The 16821-nt window shown below is 43.0% G+C and overlaps 2 protein-coding genes across 2 annotated transcripts; one reads left to right on the top strand and one right to left on the bottom strand.

Annotated features, from left to right (window-relative positions):
- Positions 1-7898: 7898 nt before the first annotated feature.
- pdyn (prodynorphin) lies at positions 7899-9624 on the top strand. The gene is made up of 3 exons (XM_022761701.1): positions 7899-8000; positions 8366-8502; positions 8947-9624. Exons 2-3 carry the CDS (start codon positions 8380-8382, stop codon positions 9511-9513), a joined length of 690 nt encoding a protein of 229 aa, XP_022617422.1. The 5' UTR covers positions 7899-8000; positions 8366-8379; the 3' UTR covers positions 9514-9624.
- A 1183-nt stretch (positions 9625-10807) lies between these two features.
- On the bottom strand, positions 10808-16236 carry gmeb2 (glucocorticoid modulatory element binding protein 2). Its single transcript, XM_022761688.1, has 10 exons — positions 15914-16236; positions 15301-15474; positions 15081-15166; positions 14562-14686; positions 14335-14438; positions 13498-13655; positions 12851-12919; positions 12553-12690; positions 11961-12083; positions 10808-11727 (listed from the first exon to the last, which is right to left on the bottom strand). The coding sequence occupies exons 2-10, from the start codon at positions 15441-15443 to the stop codon at positions 11096-11098; spliced, it is 1578 nt and encodes a 525-aa protein (XP_022617409.1). The 5' UTR covers positions 15444-15474; positions 15914-16236; the 3' UTR covers positions 10808-11095.
- Positions 16237-16821: the final 585 nt, after the last annotated feature.

The raw sequence follows: 16821 nt of genomic DNA, 5'->3' as shown, positions 1-16821 counted from the left end.
TGTTGTTTCATCCCTCCATGACTTTTCTTACCATTTCTGTACCCGTCTCTGTGTTTGTCACTTTTCATGGTTTCACCACTATAAATTCCCTGCAGGAGAGACGTGGAGTGTGTTTTGGGGTGTGGCCGTTTGGGACAATGGTATAAACACCACGAGCTGGTTCTGCAGTGAACTGCAATGAATGAACTTACTGCACCGCTCGTGCTGCTCGTTAAGCTCATCGCTCTGTAATAATTTACGAGGACTCAGATGAAAATATCAACATTTTTATCCACCTCTCATTTGAACTATGATGGCTGGACAGTAAGAGGACATGGTTTAGACAGAATTAACGGGAAACTAGTGAGGGGGACAGAAATAGGCTTTTGAAATGTTCGGTGGGGTATATGACATATTGTTGATATAGAGGAAGTTCTGTTTAAATGATATGTAAAAGTTGGCAGAGTCAATAAAAAAATATTGGCATTGCCTTAAATACTGTATCGGTCAAGCCTGTGTGTGTGTGTGTGTGTGTGTGTGTGTATGTGTGTGTGTGTGTGTGTGTGTGTGTGTATGTGTGTGTGTGTGTGTGTGTGTGTGTGTATGTGTGTGTGTGTGTGTGTGTGTGTGTGTATGTGTGTGTGTGTGTGTGTGTGTGTGTGTGAGAGAGAGTGTATGTGTGAGTGTATGTGAAAAGCCTAAGGAGTGGATTAATCATTTATTGAAAAAACAGCAGAAACAAACGCAGCCTTGTCCTTCAGGAGGTGAGCAGAAACATCAGTGTCTTATTTGGTTTGCTGGAGCGGAAGCTGCTGTTTCAGGTGGCTGGTGCTCAGAGGTCTTCCTCTTCACTGTGTCATAAACTACGGCGCAGAGGACCGAGTTATATCAGGCTTTGATACACACACTGTACACAGTGTTGGTTCGGATATGCACATGGGATTTGTTGACAATGAGAAAAATGTAGAATATCAGCAGATGTCCAGTCAGAATGTCATGTGGTCTTTTAAAATCAAGTAACTTTTCCTAAAACCTCAAATTGTGTTTTTTACACTTCAGTTTCTTCAAACAAGATTTTTTAATCTGACAAGTTAACTCCACAACTCTTCCGCAGTTATGATCTGTGAAATCTTCATCATATGTCACTGCATGTGTCATATCTCCTCCCTACAACAAGAAAAACTAAGAAACAATTTAAAAGACAAAGAAAAACACACTGTTTTAGACTAATAACAGAGTATATAGGCCACTGTAGCCATATGTTTTCATCTGACAGTCACTGATCCCCACGTTCATCATTACAGTCGGGTACCTTACCATACCATTAAACACGTGTTTCTAATGGTATCTCTGAGGAGGACGCCGTTTGCATGCATGTGATTTAAATGAGATTTATACAGACTGATTCAGTGATTAAAGGACTGTAGTCTTTAAGAAAAACGTCCTCCATCCCTGCAGATTTTTTTTGATTGATGACAGGAAAGTATTTTTCTCTGCTGAATGTTATTTGTAGAAGGGAAACAGTAAAGTAGTTTGTGCAGTTATTTCTGTTTTTACAAGGACAATCTGTTTCGCCACACATGTTGATGTCTGACAGGAAATGTTGGCTGTGGCTGATTACACTGCGTGTAAAGAGGAAAAAAAATAATCATTAATTTATCAGTAAACCTTAACCCATTATGACTATTGATCGGATGAAAAAGAAAATACAATCCAAGTTACTGTCGTGCTGTTTCAGAGGCTTTTCTAACCTGTTAAAAATACAAGTGAAAACTCATAAATCAATTTGAAAAATCAATTATAGCCAGACCATAAAAACATTTAAAAAAATCATTTGAATGTGTTGTGATGAATCAGAGCTTGTAGTCCCAAAAAGTAGCTCCTAATTGGCTGAGTGGCCTAAGTGTTTGGTCTAAGAATAATTCACAAATCATTTTAGCACTACGAGTTCAGCTGCTGCAGGTAATGTACTTCATCATGTGAGTGTTTTGGAAAAATCCAACAATAATGAACGTTTAAAGACATATTTTGATGATGTAATTACAAATCCAGTCAGCTCACCAACAAATGGGAACAATGTAGTAACAGCACAGCGGACGGTTTGCAAAACTTTCCATTTCTGTGACTCTGGAAAATGTTTTCAGAGCAGAATTATTTGTCAATCTTCACAATTAATTCAATGTAATTTTAAATTGAATTTGATTTCATTCTTGATTTTATTTTATTCATTATTTAATAAAATTTGAATCTAATTTTTAATTCATATTCTTTATTTGATATCTTTTTATTTGATTTCATATATATATATATTTATATATAGTATTATAGTATCATATAATATTTCTTTTGACTGCCACTGAATTTTAATTTTTTTTCATTTAAAATTTTTATATTCTGCATGTAATAGCCTACTAATCTTTTTTTTTTTTTATTTACACATATTACTTTAGGGTTGCTGTAGTATTTTCTTTTTTTTTTATTTGTAAAGAGAAAACTAAAGTGGTTCTCAAGAGAAAAAGCTCGACAGAACCAGCTGCAGAGTTGGTGATTATTCTCCGTGGGTTCGTCACTATGAGCAGCCCCTTTTCACATTACACATAGTTAGTTCATCCGTTGTTCATAGTAAAATATTAATTCGTGCAGCTTTAAATCTATAAAATACATTTTTCACACTCACTCACAATCTGAAAGGCATCAGTTCAGATTGGATCTAGCTAAACCTGAATCTACAGAATGTACAAGTCCAACCAGGCTTCATACTTTCATTGCTTTTTTCAGCTGTCAGTGCACTCCAGGTGACACATTCACACCCCATCTTCCGGCAGCTCACAGCACACAAGACAATAAAGTTAACAAATGTCAGCTTTTGTCCTGAACCTGATTCACACTGTGAATCAAGGTCAGTGTTTTAGGCCATGTTTAGGCCAAAAATAGCACTGCCTTTAAAAACAACTCATGTGGGTGTGTTGCTAACAGTAGCAGTGAAGATGACAGACGATGCATGAAGTCTAGTTTGACTAATACATCAATCATTTGAAGGTTAGAATAATGTGACACTCAAACACTTGACACTTGAACCCTCAGAGAGGAACTCAGAAAATATGAATAACATCCAACGGAGCCTCTTCATCATAATCAACCATTCCAAAAGCTTTGAGAGTTAGGAAGCACAGACGGTTCAGACCAGGACTCTTCCTAGAGTTGGCCGTCCAGTAAAACTGAGTAACCAGGCAAGAAGGGCCTCGGTCAGGGAGGAGACCGTGAACTCCTCTAGAGGTTCAGAAGTCCTCTGCAGAGATATGAGAACCTGCTGGACGATCTCAGCTGCTCTCCATCAATCAGGTCTTTCTGGTAGAGAGACTAGACAGAAGACACTGAGGAAGAGACTGCTGGAGTTTGACTAACAGCATTTAAAGACTCTGAGAGCAGGAGGAACAAGACTCTCTGATCCAAACACTGGATCCAGAGTTCATGTGACCTGAGACTTTGGTGACGATTCGCCCTTCAAGCTCGACACTGAGCTGAAGCAAACAGCAACACTGGGCCACTTAAGGGCAAGTCTCTAACTGACCTTGTGGACCCGCCAAAGCCCAGACTTAAACCCAATAGAACATCTCGTGGAGAGACGGCAGTTCACAGATGCTTCACATCCAATGTGACGGAGCTTGAGAGGATCTGACAGGACGAATGGGATGAACTGCTCAAATCCAGCTGTTCAGAGTTTGTAGACTGGAAGCTGTAACTGCTGCTAAAGAGGCTTCTACAATGTCCTGAGTTAAGGATCTGATTACTTGAACAAATGAGAGATTTGTTTTCAGTTGTTAATACATTTGCAAAATATTTCTAAAAAGATTATTGAGTGTAGAGTGTTTTCAGCAAGTTACAGTTACATCTACAAAATAATAAAGTCTGCAAAAAGTGGAGTGATTTAAATATTTCCCCATGTCACTGATGGTCTGACTGATATATATATATATATATATATACATATTTAAAGGACAGTTTTGTGTTGTGTGCATTATCCTTTTGTTAACTTTGTATTTTTGCTGCACTGTAACATCAGAGGTTCGAGTCTGGCTGGGGACCGTTGTCTTTATAGCGTCCCTCATCTCGTTCCCCTCATTTACTGTCAGTTCTCTACTGTTGACTTGATAATCAAGCCATAAAACGCCCCCTTGGTGCTGAGCAGGCGGTGGACAGTGGGTTTATCAGAGCGTTGTCTGCTGCTGCTGGAAATGCTGCGAGCGCTGACTCCATGTCAACACAGGAGGTGCAGCATGAGCAGCGAGGTAGCAGCACAGCACTGAGTACAGGTCACCTGTGTTTTGGCAGCGCTCAGACCTCTTGTACTTGAACCTGCTTCAGGTTTCATGCATATAACAAAATGTACATGGTGTTTATTTCTAAATAAAACTTTGTGTAACCAGTTGATCACAAACATGGGATCAACAGGGACCACTGCTGTTTAATCATATTAATCCTGCTGTGGCTCCTAGTGGAGACAGCATTTTAAATTTGGTGTACTTCTAACTATGGGTTCTTCTACCTCCCATTTTTGCTCTATATGACCATTATTCCTCACGGGCGAACCACAACTATTTACAAGGAATCTACAGTCCAGTCTGTTCAGCTACAACTTCTCAGTCAGGATGACATGATGGTAGAAAAAAAAAAGAACAGCTACATCTTTGTATCAGGTTTAAAAAAGGCAAAGAAAGAAAATCCAGAAAAAACTCCCAAAAAGTACAGCTGGGCAAATGCAGGTGAAAAAGTAAGCCATGGTAACCATAGTAACTATTATGGTCTATGATATAATTCCATTACAGATCAATGGGAATTAGTCTGTGGGCTCAGATGTTATCTGGTTCTGCACAGAGCTCTGCTGTCAATGTGTTCAGGGTCTGGTCTCGGTGTGATCAGGGTCTGGTCTCGGTGTGTTCAGGGTCTGGTCTCGGTGTGATCAGGGTCTGGTCTCGGTGTGTTCAGGGTCTGGTCTTGGAGTAGTACTCTTGCATATGTAAAATAAGAGGGAGCTGTGTAAAGTCTGACAAAATCTCCTCAAGCTACGGTACGAAACTTTGGTCCAGAAGGACCAATGTGCCTCAGGAATAAAAACTGTTGCATGAGTTTCCCCTTTTTCTTCTTTTTTGTTAACTCAATCTCACATCTTCCCACACAGTAAAGTACAGGTAGTTCACCGTCAACACACAGTCCCACGTGGTTACTAAATATGAAAATTTGATTTGTTTTTACTCACCAATGATTTTATGTTCTCATGAGGAAAGTTTTGCTCCTTGCCGCCGCGCGCTTCATGTATTAATCTGCGATTACATCCAGGTTTCCTATTTCCTGATACATCCCTGTGTGTGTTGATGGAAGCGTGGCATTCATTTTCTTTAGCTGTGCTGCCTGTGAAATGCCTTGTTTTTTGTGGTGTCATAGGCCATCCAAGGAAATGTTATCTTCCAGCTAGCTTAAAAAGTCCGTCCCTTCTTTTGCTGCGGTTGTCGTTATCTTCGTTACTGTCGTTACTGAGTTTCTCTTGGTGTTTTTGGATTTCTGATCACAAGTTTGTTCATCTTGTTGAAGCAAAGTCTCTGGTCAAAGCAAGTTTTTTAGCCAGCTTTGTCCTACGTTGGCGCTTCGTTTGACCGCGCTAGGCCGTGCACGCGATGCTAGATTGGATCGATCGGATCAATCGGCTCTGTGATTGGTGGTAACAGGTAGGGGCAGAGGCCTGACAGCGACTCACAGCAGCTTAGTCCCTGCTGCCGATGCAACCTAACACCAACCTGGAGTTTGTTATCAAATAAATCTGGCCGCTATTTTACGCTTTCGCACGTGGTTGCTCGGCATTTTCCGTTGGTGCTCGGGCCCGGAAGTACCCACGGCGTCTATGGGTTATAGGTCCAGGTCCAGATAGGACAGTGTCTGGGTTTGGATCCGGACCGTGGTTCGCCTGTTAGTGACCTGCAGACTGTAGAAATAAAGAGTTTTAAAAACATATTTGCGTGGAGTTTTAAAAACTGAGTTCAACTACTGTAAACCTGTAAAACAAATTTCACAAACCATAATTTTCCCGTCTGTAGATAGAAAGCACCACACAGCACCAGCACGGTACAATAACAGTATCATACTAAACAGAGAAAGAGAAGAAGTAAAATGGAAAGGGTTCATCCTCTGTGTAGTGTGAGTTCAGTAACTTTGGTGACAATCTTTCTATTATATTTTGATATATCAATTATTATATTTTGTTTGTCTTTAATAAAAATGGAAATGTGTCTTGTGGTGGTGGGAGAGGGAAAGATCAGAAAAACCTTAGGATTGATCTACTGGTGACCAAGAACATCCACAGCTGATTTCTGGCTAGTAACCGTGGAGCTGGACAGAATGACAGACTGTGACTAAACCCTCGTGTTTAAGCTCCATCACTAGTGTGTGAAAATCACATTTGGGCTGAGCGAGAGTTGTTTGTGTTGAAAAGATATATTTTAATTTTAGAAGGTGTCAGCCCTCTGGGTACAGCGGAGCAGCACCTTCTACAAACAGAGGAACTTAGCACAGACACAGTAAGTGATGACACAGTTGTCATGGTAGTTACATAGATTCGTTTTTATCTTTAAGTGATGAATGTGAACACGTATCTGAAAACACGTATCTGAAATGAAACCAAATGTGCAAATAGAATCAGATACCCATAATAAACCACATCAGCAAACCCAGAGTCCACTTCAGTCAGTTATTTAGGAAAAAGAAATTCAGATTCCATCCAGGTGAAAGACTCATACCGGAGTGTAAAGACTGTGTGTTCTATGTTATTGCTTCAGTCCGCCCAAGGTTTCTCGTCATTCCTCCCCTAAACAAGCGGAAGAAGACCCAGAGTACAACCTTGGTCCAAACATGAGACTCTTAAGGCTTCAACCTTGAAATGTGCTGAGGCTGAATCATCGTGTGTCGATCATTTCTTCGGGTCCTTCCACTGTACAAGTCTTAGCTCATAAAGCAACCTGGAAGCATGTAGGCCCACCGACTGCAGGGACCACATGAATGTAAGGATGACAGACGGTGGGTGTAGGTCTGCTGCGAGGCGGGGGAGGGGCGGACATATAAAGAAATTCTCAGTGACTGATTGAAAACATTTGTTTTTTGTAGTTTTCACATTTATTTTCTCTTGAAAAATCAAATCAATTGATTCAAATGTTGCTCCACAACCTGCAGATTCATTATTTTGGTTTCGCAGCCCGTAACTTTACCGTTCTGCTTCACTCTGAATTCTTTCTAACTCGTTAGCCATGAACACTGATGAGGTGATAATTAGCTTGTTCTACTCAAGTGGTAAAAAAACAAAAACAAAAACAACTAAACCTCAAGAAATATCCAATCAGCAAAACTCTGACACTAAAGCTGGTGTTGGGAGAAATGATGGTACAGACAGATTGATATTTGGATCAGTTTAGCAGCGTCTGGTTTTGGTCTGGGGTGGCTGCTCCAGGTGAGAGGTGAGGGTCCTAAAAATACTTTGGCCACCCCTGCAGACACCACACCGACTGGACGTTTAGATGAAGTGTGATGCATCATGTTTGTTTGGGTCAAAGTGATTTTTCTTTCTCTCTTGTAGAAGAAAACACTTTGTTCATTGTGTGATTTGCAGGGTTTGATCCAGGCGGTCAAAGTGATTTTTCTTTGATGATGATGATGGTGATGATGGTGATGATGGTGATGATGATGGTGATGGTGATGGTGATGAGCTGCGCTGCCTCTTCTACACCCTCTGTGTGTGGGCGTTGTTAAAGCCCCTGAAGCGGGAGGGTTATTTACGCAGCACGTTTCCCTCCCATTGGTCCGTGAACAGAAGCCGCTCTGATGCGCCGCGGTGACACAGACGAGTCTGCGGCGATAAAAGAAGAGCGACGAACCGCGCAGGGGGAAAGTGTTGGAGAGCGGACTGCGAGTTTCCATTTGATGGTAGATGCGCCTCTGCGAGTCTTTACACGGCTGGAAGTATCTGTCAAACTCCTGAGGTACCGACTCTACACTTGTCTCTTCATTGTCTTTGTGAAAGTCTGACTTACTCCACATGTGATGTTTCTCTGCTCCGTTTAAATAACGAAGTGATGACAGAAAGACTTGGTGCCAATGCGTCATTACGCACAGTGCACAGGTCCACGCGAGGAAACAGATGTGTGTTGTTTTTAAAGCAGTCTGATTTAAATGATCATTTAAAATCATTTACATTAGTGCAGGTCGAGTTGTTCCATGAATCTCTAGAGCGTGAATCCTTAAAACAGAGCGGTCCAACTCTGACCCTCATCTAATCCAGACTCACCGACTCTGTCTGCGTTGTTTTTGTTTATGTGCGTATGTGTGTGTTTTTTGTATGTGTCAGGGATCTGGTGAAGAATGGAGTGGTATGTCCTGGTGCTGATGCTGAGCTTGCCGCCCTCCATCCACACAGATTGCTCTTCACAGTGCCAGAAATGTGCGCAGCAAATCCTCAGCTCCGACGGCGCGTTCAGCAGCCTGGTAAGACCAAGTTCACACGGAGCTCAAGTCCACTCCTGGCATGACCTCTCACGTCTGCCTACATGGTGATCACAATAATCCAAAAGAACTTTCATTTTCTTTTCATTTATTTTATTAAAACTTTGATCCCCTACATATTGAATATTGAGTAAATGTATAAGAGGCTACATGTAGAATATGTGATGAGTAAAAACATGACATATAGGTTTGAATCTTTCACTCACAGACCGATAAAGCTGAAGAGACGCAGCTGGTGTGATGGTGACACTTCAAAGCCACTGAAGGAGAAGCGGAATGAAAAGTGGTGTAATTGGCTCAAACTGACGTCAAACCATTAGAAATTAATTTAAACAAACGCAAGTGTACCGCTGACTGATGCACCACCTCTCTGTGTTGAGGTGTCGGTTGGTCTCACTCTCCTCTCTCTCTCTCTGTGTCCTGCAGTCCTGCGGTGCGGAGTGTGAGGCGCAACTGCAGAGCTGCGGCCAGGCTCCGGGGCTGGCGGACTTCAGCCAGGATGAAGCTTCGGAGGAGGAGGAGAGCCAGCACGCAGACCTGGTGAAACGCTACGGCGGCTTCATCAAGAGGATCGACAAGAACAAGAACAAAATCTTCACCTCGCCTTGGCGCGAAAATTACATCCTAAAAGCCGGAGCGCTGCCCAAGAAATACGAGGACTTGCTGAAGAGGCTGGAGGAGAGAGACGCAGACGCGCCGGAGGACGCAGACGAGGCTCCGGAGGATCAGGCGCTCCACAGTTATGTTAAACGTTACGGCGGCTTTTTACGCAAATTCGGCCCCAAGTCAAAGAGGAGTAGCTCGGCGGAGCAGGAGAGCCAGGAGCCCGAGGAGCTGCAGAAGCGCTACGGGGGCTTCATGAGGAGGATCCGACCAAAGTTGAACAACCTGAAGTGGGACAAGCGGTACGGAGGCTTTCTGCGCCGCCACTTCAAAATCTCTGTGCGCTCAGTGGAGGAGCCGTATTACTCCTACGACGACCTGAGCCTATAGACGAACCCTGCCGAGGCAGAGGAACTAGAGGGAACTGGTTCACTTGAAATGCCAACATTTATCCAGAAAGTATCATATGCCTGCCGATCTGCTTGTAGCCTACTCAGTTGCCTTCTGTGTAACGACTCATCTGTGTGTTGATGGCGTCACCGTCTGTCTTTCAATAAAGGATGCTTGTTTAATAAAAACATGAATAAAATCACTTCCTGTTTGTCCGAAAGTTGAGAGGAAAAATGACTGATTTTAGTGTCAGCGTGTCAAACTCAATCTTACATTTTCTTTCCCATCGACTGACATGACAGTGCTGAATTTATTTAAACATCGTGATCACTGAACGGCTCTTCACATACATTTTACTCTTTTATTCTATTTGGTTCAGATTCTGATTGTAGCCTGAGATTGAGACCAGAGCGGTTCTGTGCAGCGAGCTCAGACAGAATGAGATGCACCGTAGGTTTATATCTGTGACACATTCATCCAGAATTTTTCTTATTCTATAACTGTCAAATATTTGTTGTTGTTTTTTTATCTTAAGTGAGTTTGAGGTAGAATATTAAAATGACAAAAAGGTCGGACCGGCAAATAATCAACCAAATAACACAAGTCTAATCCTTCACTGTCGGAATCATTTAAAGGAATATTATCTTTGGTTGTTGACATTGTCCTCATAAGAATGACACTTTTTCACAAGGACAGATCCTGTTCAACACAACAGACACACAAACCTGAAGTATCTAACAGGCCAGATGAAGTCTGACCAATGAGAGTCACTCAACATTAATCTCACTGCGCCATCTTGTGGCCAAAAAAAAAAGTCACGTTTGCTCTTACTCCGTCCAAAACTCACTTGACTGACCAAACACTCAGAGGCGGGGAAGGCCGCAGCTTCACTGTGTGGCAATTAGAAAATGTTAATTTGATTAACTGCTAATTTGTGTGGTATTTGAAGATACACAGGACTGAAGCAATGTGTTAACTGAAATTACACGTCAGTACGTCTCCACTGATTTATCTGATAAACTTTGTTCATGGAAACGTTGACACCGACATTTGTTTGATGGTCAATGTCAACTCTCTGAAGGGAAAACATTTAGTGTAAATCAGTGCTTCATTATTCTGCTAACGGTCATGTGACGACAGCCGACATGCTTCCATGACAACTGAGCAAACTCCATCTGATGAAGATAGTGAGGTGCAACTGAAGGTTCCAGTAAGTGGACCTTGAGTTAAGATTTTTCTTTTTCTCCAACATGTAACCATTCACTCTTTGTTCTCAAAAACTGAGCTTTTATTTGCAGACTGAGCAAAGCTCCACATGGAACAAACCTTCACCACTGTATCAAATATATTAGGTACAAATACGTATTTACAATAAAACCACTAGTGAGACACACTCCGACACCAGACACCACTCTAATAGAAATGTGGCTATCTGCGAAGTGTGAGGACATCTAAGAGGAAGGCTCTTGTGTTACATGACAAATAAACGTGATGAAATGATGAGCAGAGTCAAAACGTGGACGAGGCCTCGGCCATCACAGGAAACGTTCAGGAGACGGGGAGGGACCAGCTGTCCTTTGTCTCACTGCTGCTCAGCTGACTGCTCCCCGTCTTCCTCTTTAACCTCCTCTGGCTGACCTTCATCATCACCATCAGCCTGGTGTTTTTCTTGTGAATCATCAATGGTTGCCGTGGCGTCCACCACGCTGATGCTGCCTACCTGATGTTGGACGGCGGCGCTCTGTGTGGTAGCCAAGCCCTGCAGCCCTGCAGGTAGCGTCACCAGCTGGAACTGAGAACCGACCACCTTAACGAAGGCCGTGGAGGCCGCGGAGCCGCCAGCACCGGCCGCGCCCTCCTGACCTGCTGCTGTGGACAGCACAGTCAGGTTAGAGGAGTCAGCCACCAGCTCTGACCCGGAGAGCGCAGAGGTCAGGAGGGTGTAGCTCCCCAGGTTGGTGCCGGCCGGGGCTCCTGCCACGGTCAGCACCTTGCCCAGCGGCAGGCCAGTCAGCTGGTTGAGAGGCAGAGTGATCTGGGTGGGAGCAGCGCTGACCGTGGCCGGGCCGGAGACGGTGCGGGTCAGCCGGGGCCGTTTGGGTGCAGGGGGCGCAGGGACCGGGGTCAGGGTCATCAGGACGTTGTTGAGGTGCTGGGATTTGCTCTTCAACTCTTTGGCTCGCTTCCTGTGCTCATCACACTGCTGCTCCAGAGCTGCAGAAGAACAGATCATCAGTAAGTGCAGTCACACACCATGATGTTTATATATATACACACACACACACACACACACACACACACACACACACACACACACACGCACACACACACACACACACAAACACACACACACACACACACACACACACACACACACAGAGAGGTGTCAGGCCTCAATGTGATTCTATCCTGAGTGTGGGAACTCTGATGAAGACTGTCGTACTGACCAGCGAGGCTGCGGGTGTACTGCTCTCTGTAACGGTCCATCTGACTCTTGTGACTGGCCAGAACCTTCTTCACCAGGTCCAACATCCCAAAGTTCTGCACGATATTGTTGAGCAAAACTGCATCTGCAAAAACAAACCACACTTCATGTTCAATGGGACACAGACACACACATGTTAAACAAATCTACTGGTTTTATACATCAACCCTGTGTCCAGGTGTAGGGAGTTCTACTGCTCATTACATTCAGCATGTGACCTAACAGGAACTTTCAAACAGAGGCTGTTCACAGCAGACATGTTGACAGGTGCAATTACTAATCAATGATGGCTGCGTTCCATTTAGTTCAGCCAGTTCAAGGGCTCCGCTATTTTAATGCTCACTCAAAGACACAGCTACTGGGACTCGTTAATCTTATTATTTACACCTCTACCTTCCTGGTCGTTAATTAAGACTTCAACAGGAGAATATCTTATTAACTCATCAGTGCAGCAGCAGGTGAGAAACCCACAAAGAGTGTTCTTGCATTTTAAGGCAGTTCATGATGTCTGTGTTTTTTGTACTTCACCAAGCCCGACTGTGTGCGGCTCTAACCTTTGACCTGTAGAGGAGGGTCACACACTCTCTCCTGCAGCCCCTTCAGCACCTCCTGCAGCTGGTTCTGGAAGTCCTCCACCACCTCCTCCAGCAGCCCCGCCTCCTTCACTGCACGCCAGAACACCACCGAGTCCTCTGAGCGCACACACACACACACACACACACACACACACACACACACACACACACACATCATAAAGAGTAAAACCTTCCATTTACTCAGTTCATTTCACATGACATTGTGTGTGTGTGTGTGTGTGTGTGTGTGTGTGTGTGTGTGTAGGTTGGTGATCACCTCCGATGGCTGTGACCCACTCTGAAGTTTCCTCAATCGCCTCAGGGAACGAGGTTGCGGCTCCGTTCACTGCAACACGAACAGAAAACAACACAGCAACTCTCACTGAACCACATCACTCAAAGGAGTTCCTGTATTTGTCCTGGGTCACACTGAGACTTGGTTCACTCTGCCTGGTCCTGTTCTTAACTAATCCTGAGTCACATGTTGTTATCAGGTTAAATGGGTAGAGAGTTGAAACCAAGATGGGCATTCATATGACTGGCTCAGGGCCGATCACGTGATTTAAGTTACATGATGCAGGTGTATCAGGATGCCACCCAGCATGCACTGGGGCAATATATTGTATTATTTGTAATGCTGTAGTGATATTTTCTCCCACATTGTTAAAGCTTTCAGCAAACTGAGTTCTGCATTGAATCGTTGAATTATTCAAACTTTAGTTCTTAAATGACAAATTTAATGTTAAATGTTTTGGCTTTGTCCTTTAAATGTGAGAATCTAAGTTTCCTCTCCTCAACTAATGATGTGAGTCATTAATGTTCAGGGGACGGCTCTAATACTACACCTGTATATCACCAATCGCACCAGTGTGACCCTCATTCAAGCAACTGAACTGGTGCGATGGCTGAGGCTGCGTGACTTACAGTCAGCTGATGAAGGCGTGGCGGGGACCAGGTCAGATGACTGGTCACTGCTGATGGACACTTTAGTTCCCACCAGGTCTATCTTAGTGCTGCGGCAGGTGTTGGAGCAGACCTTTGTGTGCTGGTAGAAGTCCAGTTCACCTGAGTCCATGATCTTCCTGTGAAGTGAAATATGACGAGACGTGATACACAACATCTGGATACACAACATCTGGATACACAACCTCTCTTTACTGACAACCATGTGTGATAGAACAGTGCCACCCTGAGGTGTATCTGTCAACTGCACATCAGCCACTGAAAGGAGACTGAAAGCCACTGAAAGCTACTGACACACAAGTCATCTACACAACCATGTTGATGTTTGTCTGTCTTTGACACCAAATCCTCCGCCATCATCATCGTTGGTCAACTCTCCTCTGCTGCTGCACGGAGACACTTTGAATAAATATAACTGTAGCATCCGGCTAAATATTTAGTATTACTAATATACTAGTATTTTACAAAGTAGAGGTTTTTATTTTATGAACGTGGATGTTACAGCTGACACACTAAATGAACCAAATGGGTTTTATTTCTATGACAAAAATGAAAAAAAGACAGTTAAACAGCCCACACTAGTCATTTCTATTTTGTTACACATTGCCTGTGGATCGTAACCATTAACCTCAGATACTTTTTGCTTTTTGAGCCTCATGTTTGAAAATTTAGACAGATGTTTATTTGTAACTGACATTATTACTATACTACTACAATTAATTACAACAATATATGTCAGTGTATATCTTTAACATTTACGGCGCACATAAAATTCACTGTTGGTGTATTAATCCAGACCTGAGCATGGTGCCGTTGAGGCGGATGGCTCTCTTCCAGTCCTTCAGAGTGGATTTCCCTGCTAAGCACACAAACTCCTTTGGGCTGATCAGCTGCTCTTTGAACTTATCAGAGAGGAACAGAAACAGTTGTTAGCCATTAATGATCCACTTCATCCTAAGCTTCACCTACATCCCATTTCATGTGCTCAGAAATCAGATATTATACAGGCTGTGCTGCGTCAATACCTGGACACACTTCACATTAATCCCAGGGCAGACAAACTTCTTCCAGACGAGTGTAGCTTTGGCGTCTCCACACGTGATCGGGTAGAGGACATCAGCCTCCACGTCCACCTCCTCTGTTAACTTCACTACAGAGATAGAAGTCATTTATAAAGCAGCTTAAGACTCATCTGTTTAAACTGGCTTTTGGGTAATCTGTGCATACTGTGTCTGTTCTATGTGCTGTACTGGATACTGTATTGTATTCCTTTGTTATTTGTTTTCTATGTTTTTGCACTTTGTGACTCATGTCTGTGAGAAATGCTTCACTTACTACACTGCCTGAAGCATACAGCTTTTACAGCTTCTCACTCACACTGATGGCAGCAAGCTACCATCGATTTCGAGGTTCAGTGTCTTGCTGAGGACACTTTGACATGTGGACAGGAGGAGCTAGAGGAGCTGGGGGAGGGTGGGGGATGATGCAATCTATTTAACTGCCACATTTTACAACGTCTAATAAAGTCTTGCAGGTCACATTACCAATGACTGCCTCTTCCTTTGACAGTGAATCTGAGCTGCTGGCCTCAGCTTGTGCTTCCATTGGTGCTACTGTGAGGACATCCTCCCTGGAAAAATAACACAAAGTGTTTAAGTTTCAATTTAGCAAACTGAACGACAGGACAGTCTCCTCAGAAATTCAGTGAGTGTGTGCCGATGACCACTCAGCTGTGTGTGTGTGTGCGCAGTGTGTACACCTTACCCTGGCTGAGGGGTCAGCTCTGCAGTCATCAGCACTGTTTTGTCCTCCTCCTCCACAGAGGGCAGGTCCTCGCCCACACTCTCTGGTATGGTGACGATGACAACCTCACTCATCTCCTGCATGCTGACCTCTGATGACGCCATGGAGGACAGGTGGAGCTTCACAACCTAGAGTCTGACAGCAGAGAATATACAGTAGATATTAATATTTATGTTATACTGAAAAAAGTTGCGTATCTACAAGAAAGGGGTTTTCATGGCAGCATTAAGTTTCCAGAAACAGGCAAACATTGACAAATCAAAAGGCAAATGGAAACTACTGGGGGTCTAAAAAACGCCCTATTCATACTTGAGTAACGAGTAATAACAGCTGTTGGTAAAGAGATGGATTTTAAACTTAAAACATACCCACGCTAGTTATATGTACTATATTAATATATATCATTAGCACTAAAATCGCGGTAGCTTCAAATATGTTGTTCTACATGAAGAGCAATTTAAACTTGTGAGAGTTTTGAGTGAAGTTTGGTTTATCCTCTCATTGAGCTAACACTGAACAGGACGTGGTGATGAGGAGCAGGCAGGAGGCAATAGAGATGTTGAATGAGTCTTACCTTATCAATTCTTCTTCGTTAAACCAGGCGTTATTTAATAAATGTCGCTTCGTCTTGTGGTGAAACAGTGAGGCTGTGTGACCGTTAGCCTGACCGGATGGTGGCTAGCTAGCTTTGTTTACACCTATTCAGCCAGCTAGCTAAAAGCAGGGGGCTGCAGTAGATCCATTGAGCTGGCAGGTGTCTCCTTTATAACTTAACTTTATTACAGTATCTCTGCCAAGTTGTGACTCTTAAAGACTTTGGAGACAGTTCACGGAAAACATCTAATCTCATCTTCACAACACTGGAGTACTTTATCGTTGCTTCTTCCTCCTCCTCCTCTTCTTCTTCTTCTCCGTCGTCTCCTTTCTTCTTCTTCGTGGTTTATTTGTGGTTTGCAAAATACGAATTAGTGCATTATCGCCACCAACTGGTCTGGAGTGTGAGAATGTCTCGCATCCACAGGACGTAGATATGTGATAATAATATATGTCCTTGTTGGTGACATATACATGGCAACATCACTATCGATATAGGGTCATATATGTCATATACTACATTTCTATATGGGAAGACATAATTTCAAGGAACAAAAGTGTTTGGGATTTTCCATTTGGTTTGATAATAATATTATTCTAAATGGTTCAGTGCTCAGTTACCATGGTTGTCTTTTAAGGCATGAAGAGTTAGAGGTACAATTTGAACCCTTCAAATCTACTGATTCTTAAATAGGGAAAATATGTTTATGTTTAATTCATTTCTTTTTCAATGTATTGCTTTATCAGTTGTACAATGGATTGACTTTATTGAACATTTACACCGAAGAATATTACCTCATTAATATTTAATCATAAATAAGCTTTAGCATGATGTTGCCAGAGTCCCTACTGATAATACTCCAATTTCTCCTGTATCATCAAAAGGAA

The sequence above is a fragment of the Seriola dumerili genome, unplaced genomic scaffold (genome assembly GCF_002260705.1).
Source record: "Seriola dumerili isolate Sdu_G_001 unplaced genomic scaffold, Sdu_1.0 BDQW01000425.1, whole genome shotgun sequence".
Lineage (NCBI taxonomy): Eukaryota > Metazoa > Chordata > Actinopteri > Carangiformes > Carangidae > Seriola > Seriola dumerili.
The sequence above is the reverse complement of the archived record's forward strand: the minus strand, read 5'-3'. Positions and strand labels throughout refer to the sequence as shown.